The following is a 15,178-nucleotide window of genomic DNA, read 5'->3' as shown; positions in this document are numbered from 1 at the left end:
TTGGTTGTTTCCATGTCTTGGCTGCCATAAATAAAGCTGCAATGAACATCGGAGCACACATACCTTCATGGATAAATGTTTTCAGAAAATTGTTTTCTTAATACAGATGATTTCTTTATTGCATTTTGCTGTATGCACATTTTTGCACAGTCCCAAATTGTCTACCTATATAAGAAATTTCCAGAATTGAAATGGTTGGGAATTCAAAAGAATGCACATCTTGAGTTATAATCGACATTGCCAAAATGTTTTCCAAAAAGAATGCACAAATTTAAACTCCCAGCAGTACATGAGAATTCCTGTTTCTCCACTCTACACCATCACTGGGTATTATCAAACTTTAAACCTACAGCAAGCGATTCTTAAATAGTTTTCATAAGAACATATGTAAAAGCTATGCCAGGAAGCTGGCCATAGTCTCATATATGTCACCTCCCATTAATAGGTTTGTCACCACCAGGTTCCGTGGCAAACAAAGTCAGTCCAGCAACTTGATCAGGAGAGATTAGTGCTTCTCTAAATGTGAATTTTTTCTTCTGATATAATTCCAATTTATAGAAAAAATGCAAGAATATTACAAAGTTCACCCATATACCGCAAGTATTAACATTTCACATTTTTTTCATCCCGTTGTATGTCTCTGTCTCTGTCTCTGTCTCTCTCTCTCTCTCTCTCTCTCTCTCTCTCTCTCTCTCTCTCTCTCTCCTCACTGACTCATTCACTCATTTTACCTGAACCCTTGAAGGTAAGAAGTAGACGTCATGCTCTAAATACTAAAGCTAGTGTTTCTAAAAATAAGACATTCTCTTATGTAACCCCTGTACAGTTACTAAACCAGAAAATGAAAATTGATATAATCATGTTTTCCAATCTGCTGATTTTATTCAGATTTTGTCATGTGTCTAAATGTTTATAGCAGAAGTAAATTCTGGATAGTATGTTGTATTCAGTTATCGTGTGTATTCAGTCTCTTTTAACCTGGGCCAGTTTCTCGGTATTTTTTGTTTGTGTTTCATAACCATAATGCTTTTAAAAGTATAGTTCAGTTATTTTATTAAATATTCCACAGTTTAGGTTTATGTTTCCTTATATTTAGATTCGTGTTCTTCGTTTTTTGGCAGCAGTATCACAGAAGTGATATTGTGCTCTAAATTCATGATAATAGGAGGCATTTGGGTGTTTTGTTTTGTTTTAATTAAAACTTATTGGGGAGACAAGCATTTGTTTTGTTTTTCTTTTAATTTATTTTTTATTAATTTCAGGTGAGGTTTTTTAAAGTAATTTTATTTTTCAATTAAAGTTGACATACAATATTATATTAGTTTCATGTGTACAACATAGTGATTAGACGTACAACTTATGAAGTGATCACCCCGATAAGTCTAGTATCATCTGACACACCATACGTAGTTATTACAATATCATTGACTATGTTCACATCATATCAGGAGGCATTTGATGTCAGTTTGTCACATTCAGTTTCTCGATACATGAAAATGGAGTAGTTTGCCCATCGTCTGATTGCCTCCTTTTTTGGAGGCCATAGATTTTAAGACACAATTTTCATGTAAGATCTTCATATGCCATGTTAATGGTTTTCTATCACTTCTCACAACTCAGTTGTGCCATCTGGATAATGAGGCTTATTGTGATTTAACGTGGGAAAATCCCTCCCCAGGTATGGATTTTTGGAAAGGCCCCCCGTAACCTGGCAGTAATATTGGAGATAGCTGAAAAGCCAGATGCTGAGAATAGCGGGAGATGCTGACCTGCGTCACCCCACATTTATAGCTTTCCACTCTTCCTGCTTCTTTACACAAACTGCTGGTAGTCTGTTATAAAGTTATGTTTGTTGTTCTTGTTTTTAATTGAAAAAGAAAAGGTAGCATAAAGGGACTATAAAAATAAAGGAAACTGCTTTCCAAATGTTCTATCCAGTATACATAATAAGGGGGAAGTATGCTTTCTCCCTGGTGGGGCCAGCTGCAAACATGGCATGTCTTTGAGATCTATCCCATTAGATATTTGTTCTAAAAGAAGCATGTTACTTAAATGTGAGAGTCCAGGAGGATACATCATTCCTCGATCATCTTTGTTACAGTAGCAAAGGACCATTGGTTATACCTGTAAAGTGTTAAGCAGTGTTGCTGTGTTTCTTAAGGTAAGAGCAGGTCCAGAGCTAGTATTTGAAGTACGACAAAGGCTGACATGTCTTGCTCAGAGTTGTGTGACTTAGGCTATTTTCTGCTATGGATGAAGGAATGAGTAAGCTTTTTAAAGTAAAGATAAATTATATATTTACTTTAAAAATATATTTTCTATTGGGCAAATACTAACCTCTTCATTCGTTCAATAGGTACAATATTTAAGATGTTTGTAATTTTTTGGCTTTTATAAATCATATAGATGAACATCTTGAGCATATCTCATAGTTCCATTTGTCCTAATAGCATATAAGTTCCATTATGGCCTGGATTTGGTTCTTTTTTATTCACCCATGAATACCAAATGCCTATACTTGGTCCCTACTAGGTGAATAAATGAATCTGGAGACAAGACAGAATGTTGTATATAGCCCTTTCTAATTGGCCTCTTGTATTTTTTTGTTAGCAAATTACTAAACAGCTTCGTAGGACCATTTATTTTGTTTTTCATATTGTATATTTTTACAGGATATATAGTAATAATGTATATTTTTACAGGATATATAGTAATAATGTATAAGGTGTGATCACAACATACAGTGAATATTTAAATTTTTAAAAATGTATTATAGTAAAAGACACATTGCTATTAACCCCCCTCAAAATACTCCCCCTCGCTTCAGACACACTGATCCCATCATTCTTGCCACTTTCTGAAGCAGTTCTGGAAGTTCTCTTTTGTGAGTGTCTATCTGGGCTGTCGTGACTGCCTCCATGTCCTGAATCAATTCAAAATGTTTACCTTTCATGGTCATTTTGACTTTTGGGAAGAGCCAGAAGTCGCACAGTGCCAGATCCAGTGAATAGGTAGATGAGGACACACCGTGATGTTTTTATGTGACAGAAATTGCCGTACCAGAAGCGATGTGTGACACTGAGTGTTGTCATGATGGAGGATGAAGTAAGGCCTACTTAGGGTGTGTTTTTGTTTACGAACCATTTTAAAGTATATATTTTGTTATTTCTGGGTATAGATATTTACTAGAGGATTTCTCTTTACTCTGGTCTTCAGTAGGGTTGAAGTATAAGTTTTAAAGGAGATTTTGTGGTTCCTAAAAAGCTTATTGTGGAGTATGTCATACAGCCTATTTAATTTCTTACCTTTTTTTTTTCCCCAGAAAATTTGGTGAGCGGCCTCCACCTAAACGACTAACTAGGTAAGCATTATATTAGTCAGCCTTTCACCCAAACATTTCTTAAAAGTATAAGATGCTGTCATTTTAGAAACTATATTAGGAGCTCTTGAAAAGAAGTTAATCAAATATTGGTATCTAAATTATAAACTTATTACCATCTTCCCTATCCCACATCTCCCCCTGCACCCCTAAAAATCACAGGATAAGAAGATAGAGTTCAAAGGCGAGAATGAAACCTCCGAGTAATTAGTCTTGGGCAGTATATAGTTAACATAACCAGGGCTGCAGTGTGAAGATAACTTCCTATATCTAGTTGCATTTAGCCAGTCACAGTTTGTTGACTACAAGTGGGACTTGAAAGATACTTAAATGCTTTCAGGAAAGAATTTTATAGGAAACACAAGATTTTACCCATTTTTAATGTCTATGAGTATTTTAATTACAAATGTTAAATTTAAAAGTATTAGTCTTGAAAATGATTTTTAAAAGTTCTAAGTCAGTGGTTGTAAAATAAAAAGATACCCAGTTGCGGTTTCAGTCCTAGAGTTAATGCAATCCTGCATTGTTAATATCTGTCAAGAAAATTGTATGCATGTAAAACATATTCCTGTCTTTTTTCTTTTTAAAGTCTGACATCATACCTGTCCATTGTTCTGTGCCTTTTAATGCCTCTTAACTTCTACTTAGTTCTCTGCATTATCTTTACACTGCTTTTATTTACTATTTTACATTGATGGTCATTTGGGTTATTTTCACATTATTGTTATTATTAAAAAAGCTGTGGCACTCAAAGAATGATGGGGACATGCCAGAAGGACTCAAAGAGAGCCAGCTTGAAGAAGCTCCCTTTGGCCAAATCATGGGCACTTTGATCATCAAAATAAATAATGATAGTAATAGATTAAAACCCATATAAGCAAGTGACAGTTTAGAAGTCTATACTGTGTTTTAAAATGATTCAATAAATGGAGAAGAGAAGATAGCTTTTCCTTACAGAAGAAATCCACCTAATACATGTAGAAGGAGTGGTGGAACTAGGAAATCACAATTTGGTAACGACTACAATGATAATTGTTTCCCTCAGAAAGTATCAATGAATGCTAAAGCTATTGGTTTAAAATCTGATGAGAAACATAATATTTACGTAATCTCTAAGCATGTCCTCACAAAGTATGTATTATAAAGCACCAAATAGTAATATGACAGGGCAGAAACATGGCAGACACCACCTTAATTAAGTGATCTAAATTAACACCACCAGTAATGGACAAATAAATATTACAAATAAATACTCTGCATCCTGAGAAGAACACAGTATCACTTTTGTGATGTTCTTGCCAAAATACGTTAAGCTAAATGTAAGCATAAGGAAACATCAGAAAGATAAAAAGGAGGGGCATTCTATAAAATAAATGGCATATATTCTTCAGAATTTTCAAGATCATGAAAAACAAAGACAGGATTACCAGATTAAAGCAGAACAAGACACGGCAACTAAATTCACCCAAATCCTGGGCCAGGAAAAAATTTTTCTTTTGCTGTAAAGCTGGAGTTGGCAAATGTTTTCTGTAACGGGCCAGATAATAAACGTATTAGGCTTTTTGAGGCACACTAAGTCTTTTGTGACTTTTCAACTCCATTCGTATATCTCCAAGTCAGCCATGTAAATGAGTGGCATTTCTGTTCCAGCTCAACTTAGTTTAGAAAAACTGGTGACTATCCTGATTTGGCCCAAGGGCAGTAGTTTCTCAATAGTTCCCCTCCCCCCCCCAATAAAGGGCATTAGTGGGACTGTGGCAACATGTGAATAAAATCTATAGCTACAAATATTGTATCCGTGATAATTGTATTGTGGTTGTAAAAGAGACTGTCTTTGATTTAGAAAATTAACACTGAAGTATTTTTGGTGAAGGTGCTTTATGTCTATAGTGTACTCTTAAATGGTTTAAAAGCCTAGTATACAAATACGGTAAAATGTTAATATTTGGGCAGTCTGGAGGAGAGGGGACTAAGAATTCTTTGTACTACTTGGGCAACTTTTCTATAAGTCTGAAATTACTTCAATATTAACAAAAAACCACCTTTTTCAAAAGGCATTGCATAAATATTGCAGATTGAATGGGCTGGGAAAATAAAACTTGTCTCACAGGTCCATGTAAATATGATTTCAATTAACTTTTATATATCATGAAGGCATTCTAAGCGGAATTGCTTAATTCATGTGTATAGACATTTTGAAATTTAAAATTTAAAATATTTTTATTTTATTACCAGCAGCAATAGGTTGGAGTGACACCTAAACAATAAAATATATTTTAATGAACACATTAGTTACTTTAATGGATACCTCTGTAAAAATAGCAATCAATACAATAATATCATAAAGAAAAGTTTCTTTCCTTAAATATATACAATAATATAGTTAGGTCCCATCTACTTGATCATGATTTTCCATTTACCCTTTAGGCAGTTATCCCTGTTTGGAAAATTTTAGTAGCTTTTAGGACTTCCGCCTCTGGCCAAGATGGAATAACAGGGACTGGAATTACTCTCCGGCCTGAAACAACTAAAAACCTGGACAAAATAGATGAAACAGCGGTTTTCAAGATATTGGACGGCAGGCATGAAAGGACAGTGATCCTTGAGAGACAGGAGACAAATGAGGTGAGCCCTATGATTGCTCCAGCTTAGTGCCTGGAGAGAGTTTCCAGGACATGATGTAGGGAGGGGGAATCCAGGTGAAGCCCAGTAAGCACCTTGAGCTGAGGAGATAGAGCTACAGAGGCCAAGGTGGCTCGAGTTTCCAGGGCAGAGAACGAAGGAAAATGCTGCGCAGAGCTCCAGAGATCGCAGAGGGTTCCCTCTAGTCTTCAGCTGAGTATGGATCAGCACATGTATGTGAGGGAATTACCCAAGTTCGGGGGTGGGATTGGGGGACCAACCTAAAGAATTAAGAGGAAAGAATTCCTAAAACTCACTCAGTACTATGATTTGTGCCTGTTCCCAGTAGCCAGTGTGGAAAACTCTTATTCACAGTGCAGCAACTAGAGTAGGCAGAAGGGCTTTGCTTCAGTAGTGATGCAAAATTAAGCCTAGGCTATATGCTGTCTGGTTTCACCTAACAACTCAAAAGTAAGATTGAAAGGATCAAACTCTTTCCAAATAACTGTGTACCAGAACAAAGTTCAAGAATATTTACAGGAATAGACATCCAGCACTCAAAAGTAAAATTCATTGTGTCCCTAATATTTAATCAAAATATGCCAGTCATAAAAAAAAGCAGGAAAATATGAATCCATATGAGGAGAAAAATCAGTCCATTAAAACCAACCTAGAAAATGACACAGATGACAGACAAAGACATTAAAACGCTTATATTTGTCTTCTATATGTTCAAGATGATAAGATCAGGAGTTCACAGAATTTTTCTTTGAAGGGTCAGATGGTAAATAAATAGTTTTGTTTTTTGTGATCCATACAATACAGTCTGTTATAACTATTCAACTCTGTTGTAGCATAAAACCAGCCATAAACAATATGTAAACCAATGGATGTGTCTATATACTGGAAAACATTGTTATTTCTAAAACAGGTGGTGAGTTGGCTTTGACCTATAGGCTTTAATGGTACATCCCTGAGCTAGAGAAAGATTGAACAAGTTAAATATAAGACATGGAAGATTAAAAAGGGAAGATCCAAATCAGATTTCCAGAGATGAAACCTCAGTACGTAAGATCAAAATACATACCTGATGGGATTAATTGCAGATAGGTACTGCTGGTGAAAAGATTAGTGAACTTGAAGACAGCAATAGAAACTATCCAAAATGAATCACACAGAAAAAATCTGGAGGAAAAAAATGCTTAGTGAGCTGTGGTTTTTTTTATTCATGGACTAACATACATGTAATTGGAGTCATTGAAGGGGAGGGTATAACTAAAAGAATATGTGAAGAAATAATGGCTAGAATTTTTTCTAAATTTGATGAAAACTACAATCACCATTCCAAGAAACTCAGTGAGACCCAAGTACAAATACTACACTGACGCACATCATAATCAAATTGCTTAAAGTCAGTGATAAAGAGAAAATGTTAAAAGCAACAGAGGAAAAAAAGATATATACAGAGGAGCAAAGGAACAAAGATATATACAGAGGAACAAAGAAGGATGACAGGAGGTTTTTTCATCTGGAACCTTGTCTCGGTAGAACATTGTGGAGCAAAATCTTTCAAGTACCCAAGGGGGTAAATATAGCAACCTAGAATTCTGTATCCAGCAGAGGCAAAACTAAGACCTTTTTAGACATAAAAAAACTGAAAAAAGATTCACAAATAAGCACTAAGCTACAAGAGATGTTAAAGAACTCCTTCACAGAGGACAGTTATACCAGATGGAAATCTGATTCTGTACAAATTACTACTATTAAAAATGAGAAAGGTGATATCACTACAGATTCTTCAGATAGTAAAGAATAACAAGCGACTATTATAAATAACTTTCTGCCAATAAATTCAGTAACTTTTGAAGAAAGGTACAAATTCCTTGAAACTAGCAAACTACCCAAGCTTACTCAAGAAGAAACCGATAACTTGAACAGCTCTATAGCTAAAGAAATTGAATTTATAAGTATATATCTTCCCACAAATGAAAACTACAGATGATTTCACTGGAATTCTGCCAGACATTTAAGAACTATACCATGCCAGTTCTACACAGAATTCTTCCAGAAAATTGGAGAACAGGACATACTTCCCAATTCATTCTTGAGGACAGCATTGCCATGTTGCTAAAAGCAGACAAAGACATTACAAGAAAATAAAACCATAGACCAATATACCTTACGAACATAGGTGTAAAAAGTCTTAACAAATTTTCAAAATGAATCCAACAATATGTGGAAGGGATAATATATTATGACCTAATGAGATTTATCTCAGAAATGGAAATCAGTCAATGTGATTCAATATATTAACGAAAAAGGAAAATTATATGGTCTGTCTTAAGGGATTTAGAAAAAGCTTGTGACATTCATTCTTGATGAAGATTCACATCCAACTAGGAATAATGGGAATTAACTTATTTTGACAATGTGTACCTATGAAAAACTACATTTTACACCATACTAAATTGTGAAAAACAGTGTTTGCCCTTAAGATCAGGAACAACGCAAGGGTGTCCGCTCTCACTGCTTCCATTTAGCATTGTGCTAGAGGTTCTGAATAGATACAATAAGGCCAGAAAAAGAAATGAAAGGCATCCAAATTGGAAAGAAAGAAGTAAAACTCTTTTAATGTGTAGGCATTGTGGTCATGTATATAGAAAATTTTATGGACTCTTCAAAAAAAAGCTACTAGAACTAATAAGTGAGTTTAGCAAGGTTGTGGGACATACATGCTCCACATACAAATTGTACAAAAATGAATTGTATTTTTTATATTAGTCATGAACAGTGGGAAATTGAAATTGAAAAAACAATATCATTTCCAATAGCATCAAAAATATGTCATTCTTAGGAAAAAATCCAACATAGATGAATTATACATTAAAAACTACCAAACATTGCTGCAAACAACTTGAAGTTCTGAATAAATGTTCTTCAGGCAGAAGACTTGATATTATTTAAAGGTAACTTCTTCCCAAAGTCATCTATGGATTCAACATAATTTGAATCAAAATCCCAGCAGGCTTTTTTGGTAGCCATTGACAAGCTGTTTCTAAAAATTTAAATGGAAATGCAAAATACCTAGAATAGCCAAAACAACTTTGAAAAAGAGCAGCAAGAAGTTACAGTACCTGATTTCAAAACTTAATATAAAGCTACAAAATAAAAAATAGTATTGGTGTAAAGATATAACCAAGTAGATCTTTGAAGCAGAGTAGTGGCCAGAAATAATCCTTGAGATGTATGGTTTTTAATCAAGGTGCAAAGGCAGGTTAGTTAGATAAAGGGTTTTTAGCTAGTGATTCTCGAACAATTGCATATCGATATGCTCCTACTACTTGGATACACATACACAAAATAACTACGATCCGTACCTACCTAGAACCATATACAAAATTAGCTCAAAATACACCTGAATGTAAAACTTTATATAGGTTTTATTAGAAAACATAGGAGAAAATCTTTGTGACCTTGGGTTAGGCAAAATTTCTTAGATATAACACCAAAAGCATATCTATGAAAGAAAAAAATTGATTTACTTCATCAAAATTAGGAATAAAACATTGACATCCAGGTTATGAAAAGAATTCTCAAACAGGAGTTTTTAAATGGAAAAATGATTTGAACAGATACTTCTCCAAACCATAAATACATATGGAAAATAACCATTAGAGAAATATAAATTAAGACCACAGTGAGATACCACTGCACTCGCCACACTGGGTAGTGGGTATGAAAAAATAGTACAATAACTTTGGAAAATAATTTGGCCCTTTCTTAAAAAATTAAATACCCATACCATATGGCCCAGCCATTTATTTCATTCTTACATATTTTATCAAGAACAATGAAAACATGCCTGTACAATAACAGAGACCTGAACACAGATGGTAGTGGCAGTGTTAGTTGCAGTGGCCAAACAACTACCCCAAATACCCACCAACAGGTGAGTGGATCAACCATTTGTGGTGTATTCTACAATGGATTTCTATTCAGCAATAAAAGGAAATAAACTATTGATACAACACAGGTGAATCTGGTAATTATGCTCAATATTCTTCAAAGGTCAGGAAAAAAGAATACATACTGTATGATTCTATTTATATAAAATTTTAGAAAATGCAAACTGGTCAATAATGCCAAAGCCAGATCAGTGGTTTCCTGGGGGTGGGGAGAGGCAAGGGGGTGGTTATAAAGAGGCAGAAGAGAAATTTGAGAATGATGACTACCTTTATCTGGATTGTGATGATGATGTATACAAATGCCAAACCTTCCCAAAGTGTGCACTTGAAAATAAGTGCATTTCATTGTTTTTCAGTTAAATCTCAGTAAATATGTTAAAAATTTTAGTAGCTTTTATCCTTTAAAAATACCTTAACAGGAATTAGTGTATCTTATAGGGGAGAATTCAGGTAAGCTTTATTTCTTTTTAAATCTCTTTTAAGGAGGGCAAACTTACAGATATTTATTCTTTATTATCAACGTTAGAATAAAGCAAACTTAGCAAAACAGTTTGTATAAAACAAAATTGGAATGTAATGTAAAAGCAATGACCAATTCTCTGATAAAAAATTGATTTTAATCCCAAAGTTAAAAATCAGGAAGTTTTTCCTTGTGATAGTATATAGCACATTTAGGTTCCATCTGGTTCTTTTTAACCATGTTTTTTTTTTTTCATTTCTCCTTTAAAGGGTTTTTTCCCTGTTAGGAAAATTTTAGTGTCTTTTACTTAATCAGAAATATTTTTAAAAGGATTTTATTTCTGTTTTCATTGGGGTGTGGGGAGGGTGGTTGGAGAATTTGATTCAGAAATGGTTTCTTTTCCCTTTAAAAAGAAATCTTTTAAACCATTCTGTTTTTACCCCCATCTTCCAAATTAACCAATATTAAAAAAGCATCTTGTTATTTAGAGGTGAACTTTTAGATAGTGTTCTAAGCACAATTCTATCTACACAGTTTAAATTTTTAATTAAGAATAGTTAACACTATGTATTATTCAGCATTACTATGGATTCACTTTGTTAAAAAACAGACTGCCTACTTTCAGAAATATCTGTGGTAGGAATGGAGGGTTGTCTCTTCAGGGAATCCCACTTTCTTGCAATAGACCCTTTAATGTGGCTCACAGGTATAGCTGACTGGATTAAAAAACACAACAGAATAACTAGATCTTATACTAATTTATGGACACAGTTTTTGTTTTGTTTTTCTTAATTGTGGAGGCTTCTTATTTAGTAATTTAGAGCCTGGTGTGATCAATGAAAATATAGTTGCAGTGCAGTTCGGCAGTTTCTAGAATGCTGAGGGGATCCCAGTGAGTGTGCCTGTCCCTATGTCAGAGTAGGTCTGAGCTCTGAAGTTGTGACTGCAGCAGGACTGGAATTCATGCTTTACAAAAACATAGATGTTATTCAGCTGAATACCTCATGTACTGACTTTGCCCCCTTGTGTCAATAACCAAAAGGTTACAACTGGAATCTTGAAGACTCTTGTGTTGTAAACAACCTTCAAAGGCATGTATGTAGTCTTAACCTCCTTCCCCTTCGCAACGCTCCACTTTAGTATCCGCTAACTCATGCTTTTGCTTGAATTTGTTTAGTACTGAGATTTTTGTAAGGTTTGCTGTAATTGTTGGAACTCTTTGATGTTGTTTTCTCTGCTTAAAAAATCTTTTTTCTATCACTTGGACTAACACGTTTTTGAAGCCCTATACCCTGTTGGTCTCACTGCCACCCCTCTCTGGTCTCATTGTACCTCCATCTCTGCCCTGGTCAGACTATGGGAAAACTCAGTTTCTGAAACTCTTTCTTGGCTTGTTTTGGAGATTGCCGCAGAGTAAGTAATAACATGTACCGTAAAATGATAGTTAAGAAATAGCCTTCATATCTGTTGTCCCTGTCAACATGGGTTATATTTATTTTATAAATATTTACATATTAATTTTGGGATTCCATTGTCTTTGAGTAAGCCCCCCTTTTTTTCTTTTGGAATTGCTTTTCTTCCAGAGCATGCAGTTTTGGCGTATTTTACCAGTGCCTAATGAGAAACTCTTAAAACAGTTTATTCTTATCCACCCTGGATTATAGCTAAGGACGCTGCTTACTATGCCTATTTATGATTTATCAGTTTGTAACAACAGAACCATCTGTTTTTTGCAATTTTGACTTAGGTCAGATTAATGTCTATTTTGGCCCTTTTCTAGTAGTCGAGAGGCTATTTTATATCACAGGTTACAATATTGGTGTTTTTACCTAGTCATAGGTTCTCCTTCTACTTTATCACAAGACAACCCTGAGAAGGAAACACTGTACGCTGAGTAGACATGAAGTGAATTTAGGTTTATAGTAAAATAAAACCATAAAGTTAATCTACGTTAATAGTAACATTACTATTAATGTAGATTTGCTCTATATCGTTATTAGTCAGCTAATTAGTTCATAAATGGTGAATGATTTATATAAAAGTAGTTGCAACTGATACTCAACTTTTCTCAGGCCAGTCATGTTTGTCAGGCAACTTAGGGGAAGAAAATGGAGTGGAGGAGGAAGGGTCTGGGTGGTCCCTGGGATTCAAGGAGCCAAGTTTTAAGGTGATGACCTACCTTTGAATGTCAGTATCCCCTACTGTTATATGTTCTCAAAATCCTCAAGTCTCAAATTTTTCTCTGTACACTATTCTCTATATACAGCTTTAAGGAAGTAGTAAAATGGCTTATTTCCAAAATAAGCTTTTAAAATAGAACACAGAAGTGATGGTGACCCAATCCTTACAATGTAATAGCCTGTGTCTGTTTGGGAGGGGGAATAAAAACCATGGAGCGTTTATCAGAACTTGAAAGGATTTGTCTCATAGCTATGTGACAGGATTTGAAGCAGTTTACCTGCACATTTACTTTCATAGAATTATGGGATATTATTTTTACTTCTGTTATAAAGAGGGAATGAAATGAAATTTGCCAGTATTCCCATAGGAACATGAGCTGCACTGTTGTTTGGCCTGAGTCACCAATAGATAGAGAAACCTAGTGCAGCGGCCTTAACGTTTCATTAGTATCGTGAGGAACTTGGTTGGTACTATCGCTAGATGATCATTTTCAAACTTGGCACTTGGGGAAACAGCCTCCTTTGGAAGAAAAACAGAGATCTTGGTCTCATCTAGTAGTTGGGAAAATGCTGCATACAGGTATCCCCCTCTGGAAGATTTAAAATGACTAAGTAGTCCTGCAGTAGTGAAAGAATTGGTTTCAGTTTATTTGCTCCAGTTTCTCTAAAACTTCCTTGAGTAGGCCAGTCTTCTGTTGGCAAATCGGAACTGTTGTGGCACTCACTTTGAAAAGTGTTGTCTGAGATGGTGTGAAAGACTTTTAACTGCTGGAATCTGACAGAAATGGGGCAGCTCCATGAGGGTTTTTTTTGGAGGGGGGTGTTGGTATGTAGTCAGCATTCTGAAGTAGAAGTGAGGAATCCCGTTGAACCTTTTGGACTTTCAATGGTCCCCAAGTCCAATTTGGAGAAAGAGGCTTTAAAAAAAAAAAAAAAAAAAAAAAAAACTTTATTAAATGTCAACCAGTGGTATATTTAATTGATTAAAAAATTAGAATATTATTCATTCCGTTTTGCAACTTTGCTTTTAAAATCTTTTCATTTTTATTGCCTATGCAGGGCTCAGCAAATGTTTTCTGTAAGGACCCAAGTAGTACGTATTTTAGGCTTTGAGGTCCACCTACTGTCTCCATTGCATAGACTTCTTTTTCACAACCCTTTTAAAAAGTAAAAGGCCTTCTTAGCTTCTAAGGAGTAGAAAACCTGGCTGCTGGCATGGTGTGCTGACCTCTGGCTTATAGTAGTGTTTCTTAAACTGTATACTCTGCAGCTCTCTAAAATGTTTGCACGTGGGGGGGGGGGTGTACGTTTACTATGGAAACGCTTGATAAAACAAAAATAAGTTTATTTACTAGAAGACAATTTATGTTGGAACTTTTGTTACTTGGATTTCACGAGTGACAAAAATCCAGATTAAGAAGTATAGGGACTCAGCCTGTTGGTAAGGATGACTAGCTGGGCCTTCTATCCCTTTGGGGGCCACAGGCCCCTTTCTCTCCTAGAGTAGTTGGGGCTGCTATGGTCACCTCCAACTCCCCCTCCCCCCCCCACACACACATACACAGACAGAGGTCTGGTTTAAATCACTTATTCTCCCCTTGGAACAGTCACAGAGGTATATTATATATGAGTGTGGTGAGGAAGTAAGGGGTCTGTTTGCAGAATGTGGGTTGGCACTAAAAGGACATTGTTTTTGTGAATTTTGTTTGCAGAATTAAAGTTTGAAATTTATGAAGGAAACACAGCCAAAAAATTGACAGAGATAATGATAGACCATTTAAACATGTCAAACTAGAATGGCATATGCCATGAGTTTATGTCAGTAAAAATATTGATGAGTAAAATTTTTTGCTTTTCTAAATGGTTACACTTCCATGTTACTTCTTTTAAAACTAGTTACTTCGTGGTGTTCTTGAAATAATTTTTAAATGGTTTTTATTCAGAATGAATATTTTATAAGGATTCGTTAAATGAAATTAACAAAGAATTAAAAACTTGTTAAATAGCATCTTCCAACAAATTATGAATTTTAACTTTGTTATTATGTTTTAACAATTTAGTAATACACAGTAATTCTGGTAAAATTCTTGCAGCACCTGCATTATATTTTCCAGTAATAAAATTTCCCTCGTTCTTTCTTTAGACATTGGATGATTTTGGCATCTTGTTTGTTGGAATATTTTTGGTTTTCACTAATCCAGTAGTTTTCAACTCAGGTGATCTTCTCTACCCTGTGATGTTTGGTAATATCTGGAAACATTTTTGGTTGTCAACTCAGGAAGGGTACTGCTGGCTTTCTAAAGGGTAGAGATACTGTTAAATACCCTATAGTGCAATAATGACGAGCGAGCGGGGTAAAAGAGAGAGGCGCACATGCTAGCGAGGGGCTAATTGATTTGTTTAGCAATAGCTAATCAATTTATGTGGCAATATGCAATGGCAAAAGACAAAGGCAATTGAAACAATGTGTTAATTAGAGAAAGTAAAGGCGGTTAAGATTAAACTATATACATTGATAGCAATGTCATGTCAAAGGAGTACACATACATACAAGTTCAAGAGATCCCAACAT

At 35.0% G+C, this 15,178-nt stretch overlaps 1 protein-coding gene across 14 annotated transcripts in view; it reads left to right on the top strand.

Annotated features, from left to right (window-relative positions):
- Positions 1-15,178, top strand: part of RBPJ (recombination signal binding protein for immunoglobulin kappa J region) — a 201,358-nt gene that overhangs the window by 155,276 nt on the left and 30,904 nt on the right. For 11 of the 14 annotated variants that reach the window (XM_074322037.2, XM_074322024.2, XM_019743886.3 and 8 more), the window contains one exon: positions 3,323-3,361. The exons of 2 other annotated variants lie outside the window; for them this stretch is intronic. In XM_074322037.2, coding sequence (XP_074178138.1) covers positions 3,323-3,361 — 39 coding nt within the window. Of the gene's footprint in view, positions 1-3,322; positions 3,362-5,806; positions 6,005-15,178 lie in introns of those variants that run through there. One more of the 14 variants, XM_019743893.3, reaches the window with a different exon arrangement.

The sequence above is a fragment of the Rhinolophus sinicus genome, chromosome 1, assembly GCF_057876585.1.
Source record: "Rhinolophus sinicus isolate RSI-liver-muscle chromosome 1, RSI-T2T, whole genome shotgun sequence".
NCBI classification, from domain to species: Eukaryota; Metazoa; Chordata; class Mammalia; order Chiroptera; family Rhinolophidae; genus Rhinolophus; species Rhinolophus sinicus.
This window is presented reverse-complemented; position numbering and strand designations above follow the sequence as displayed.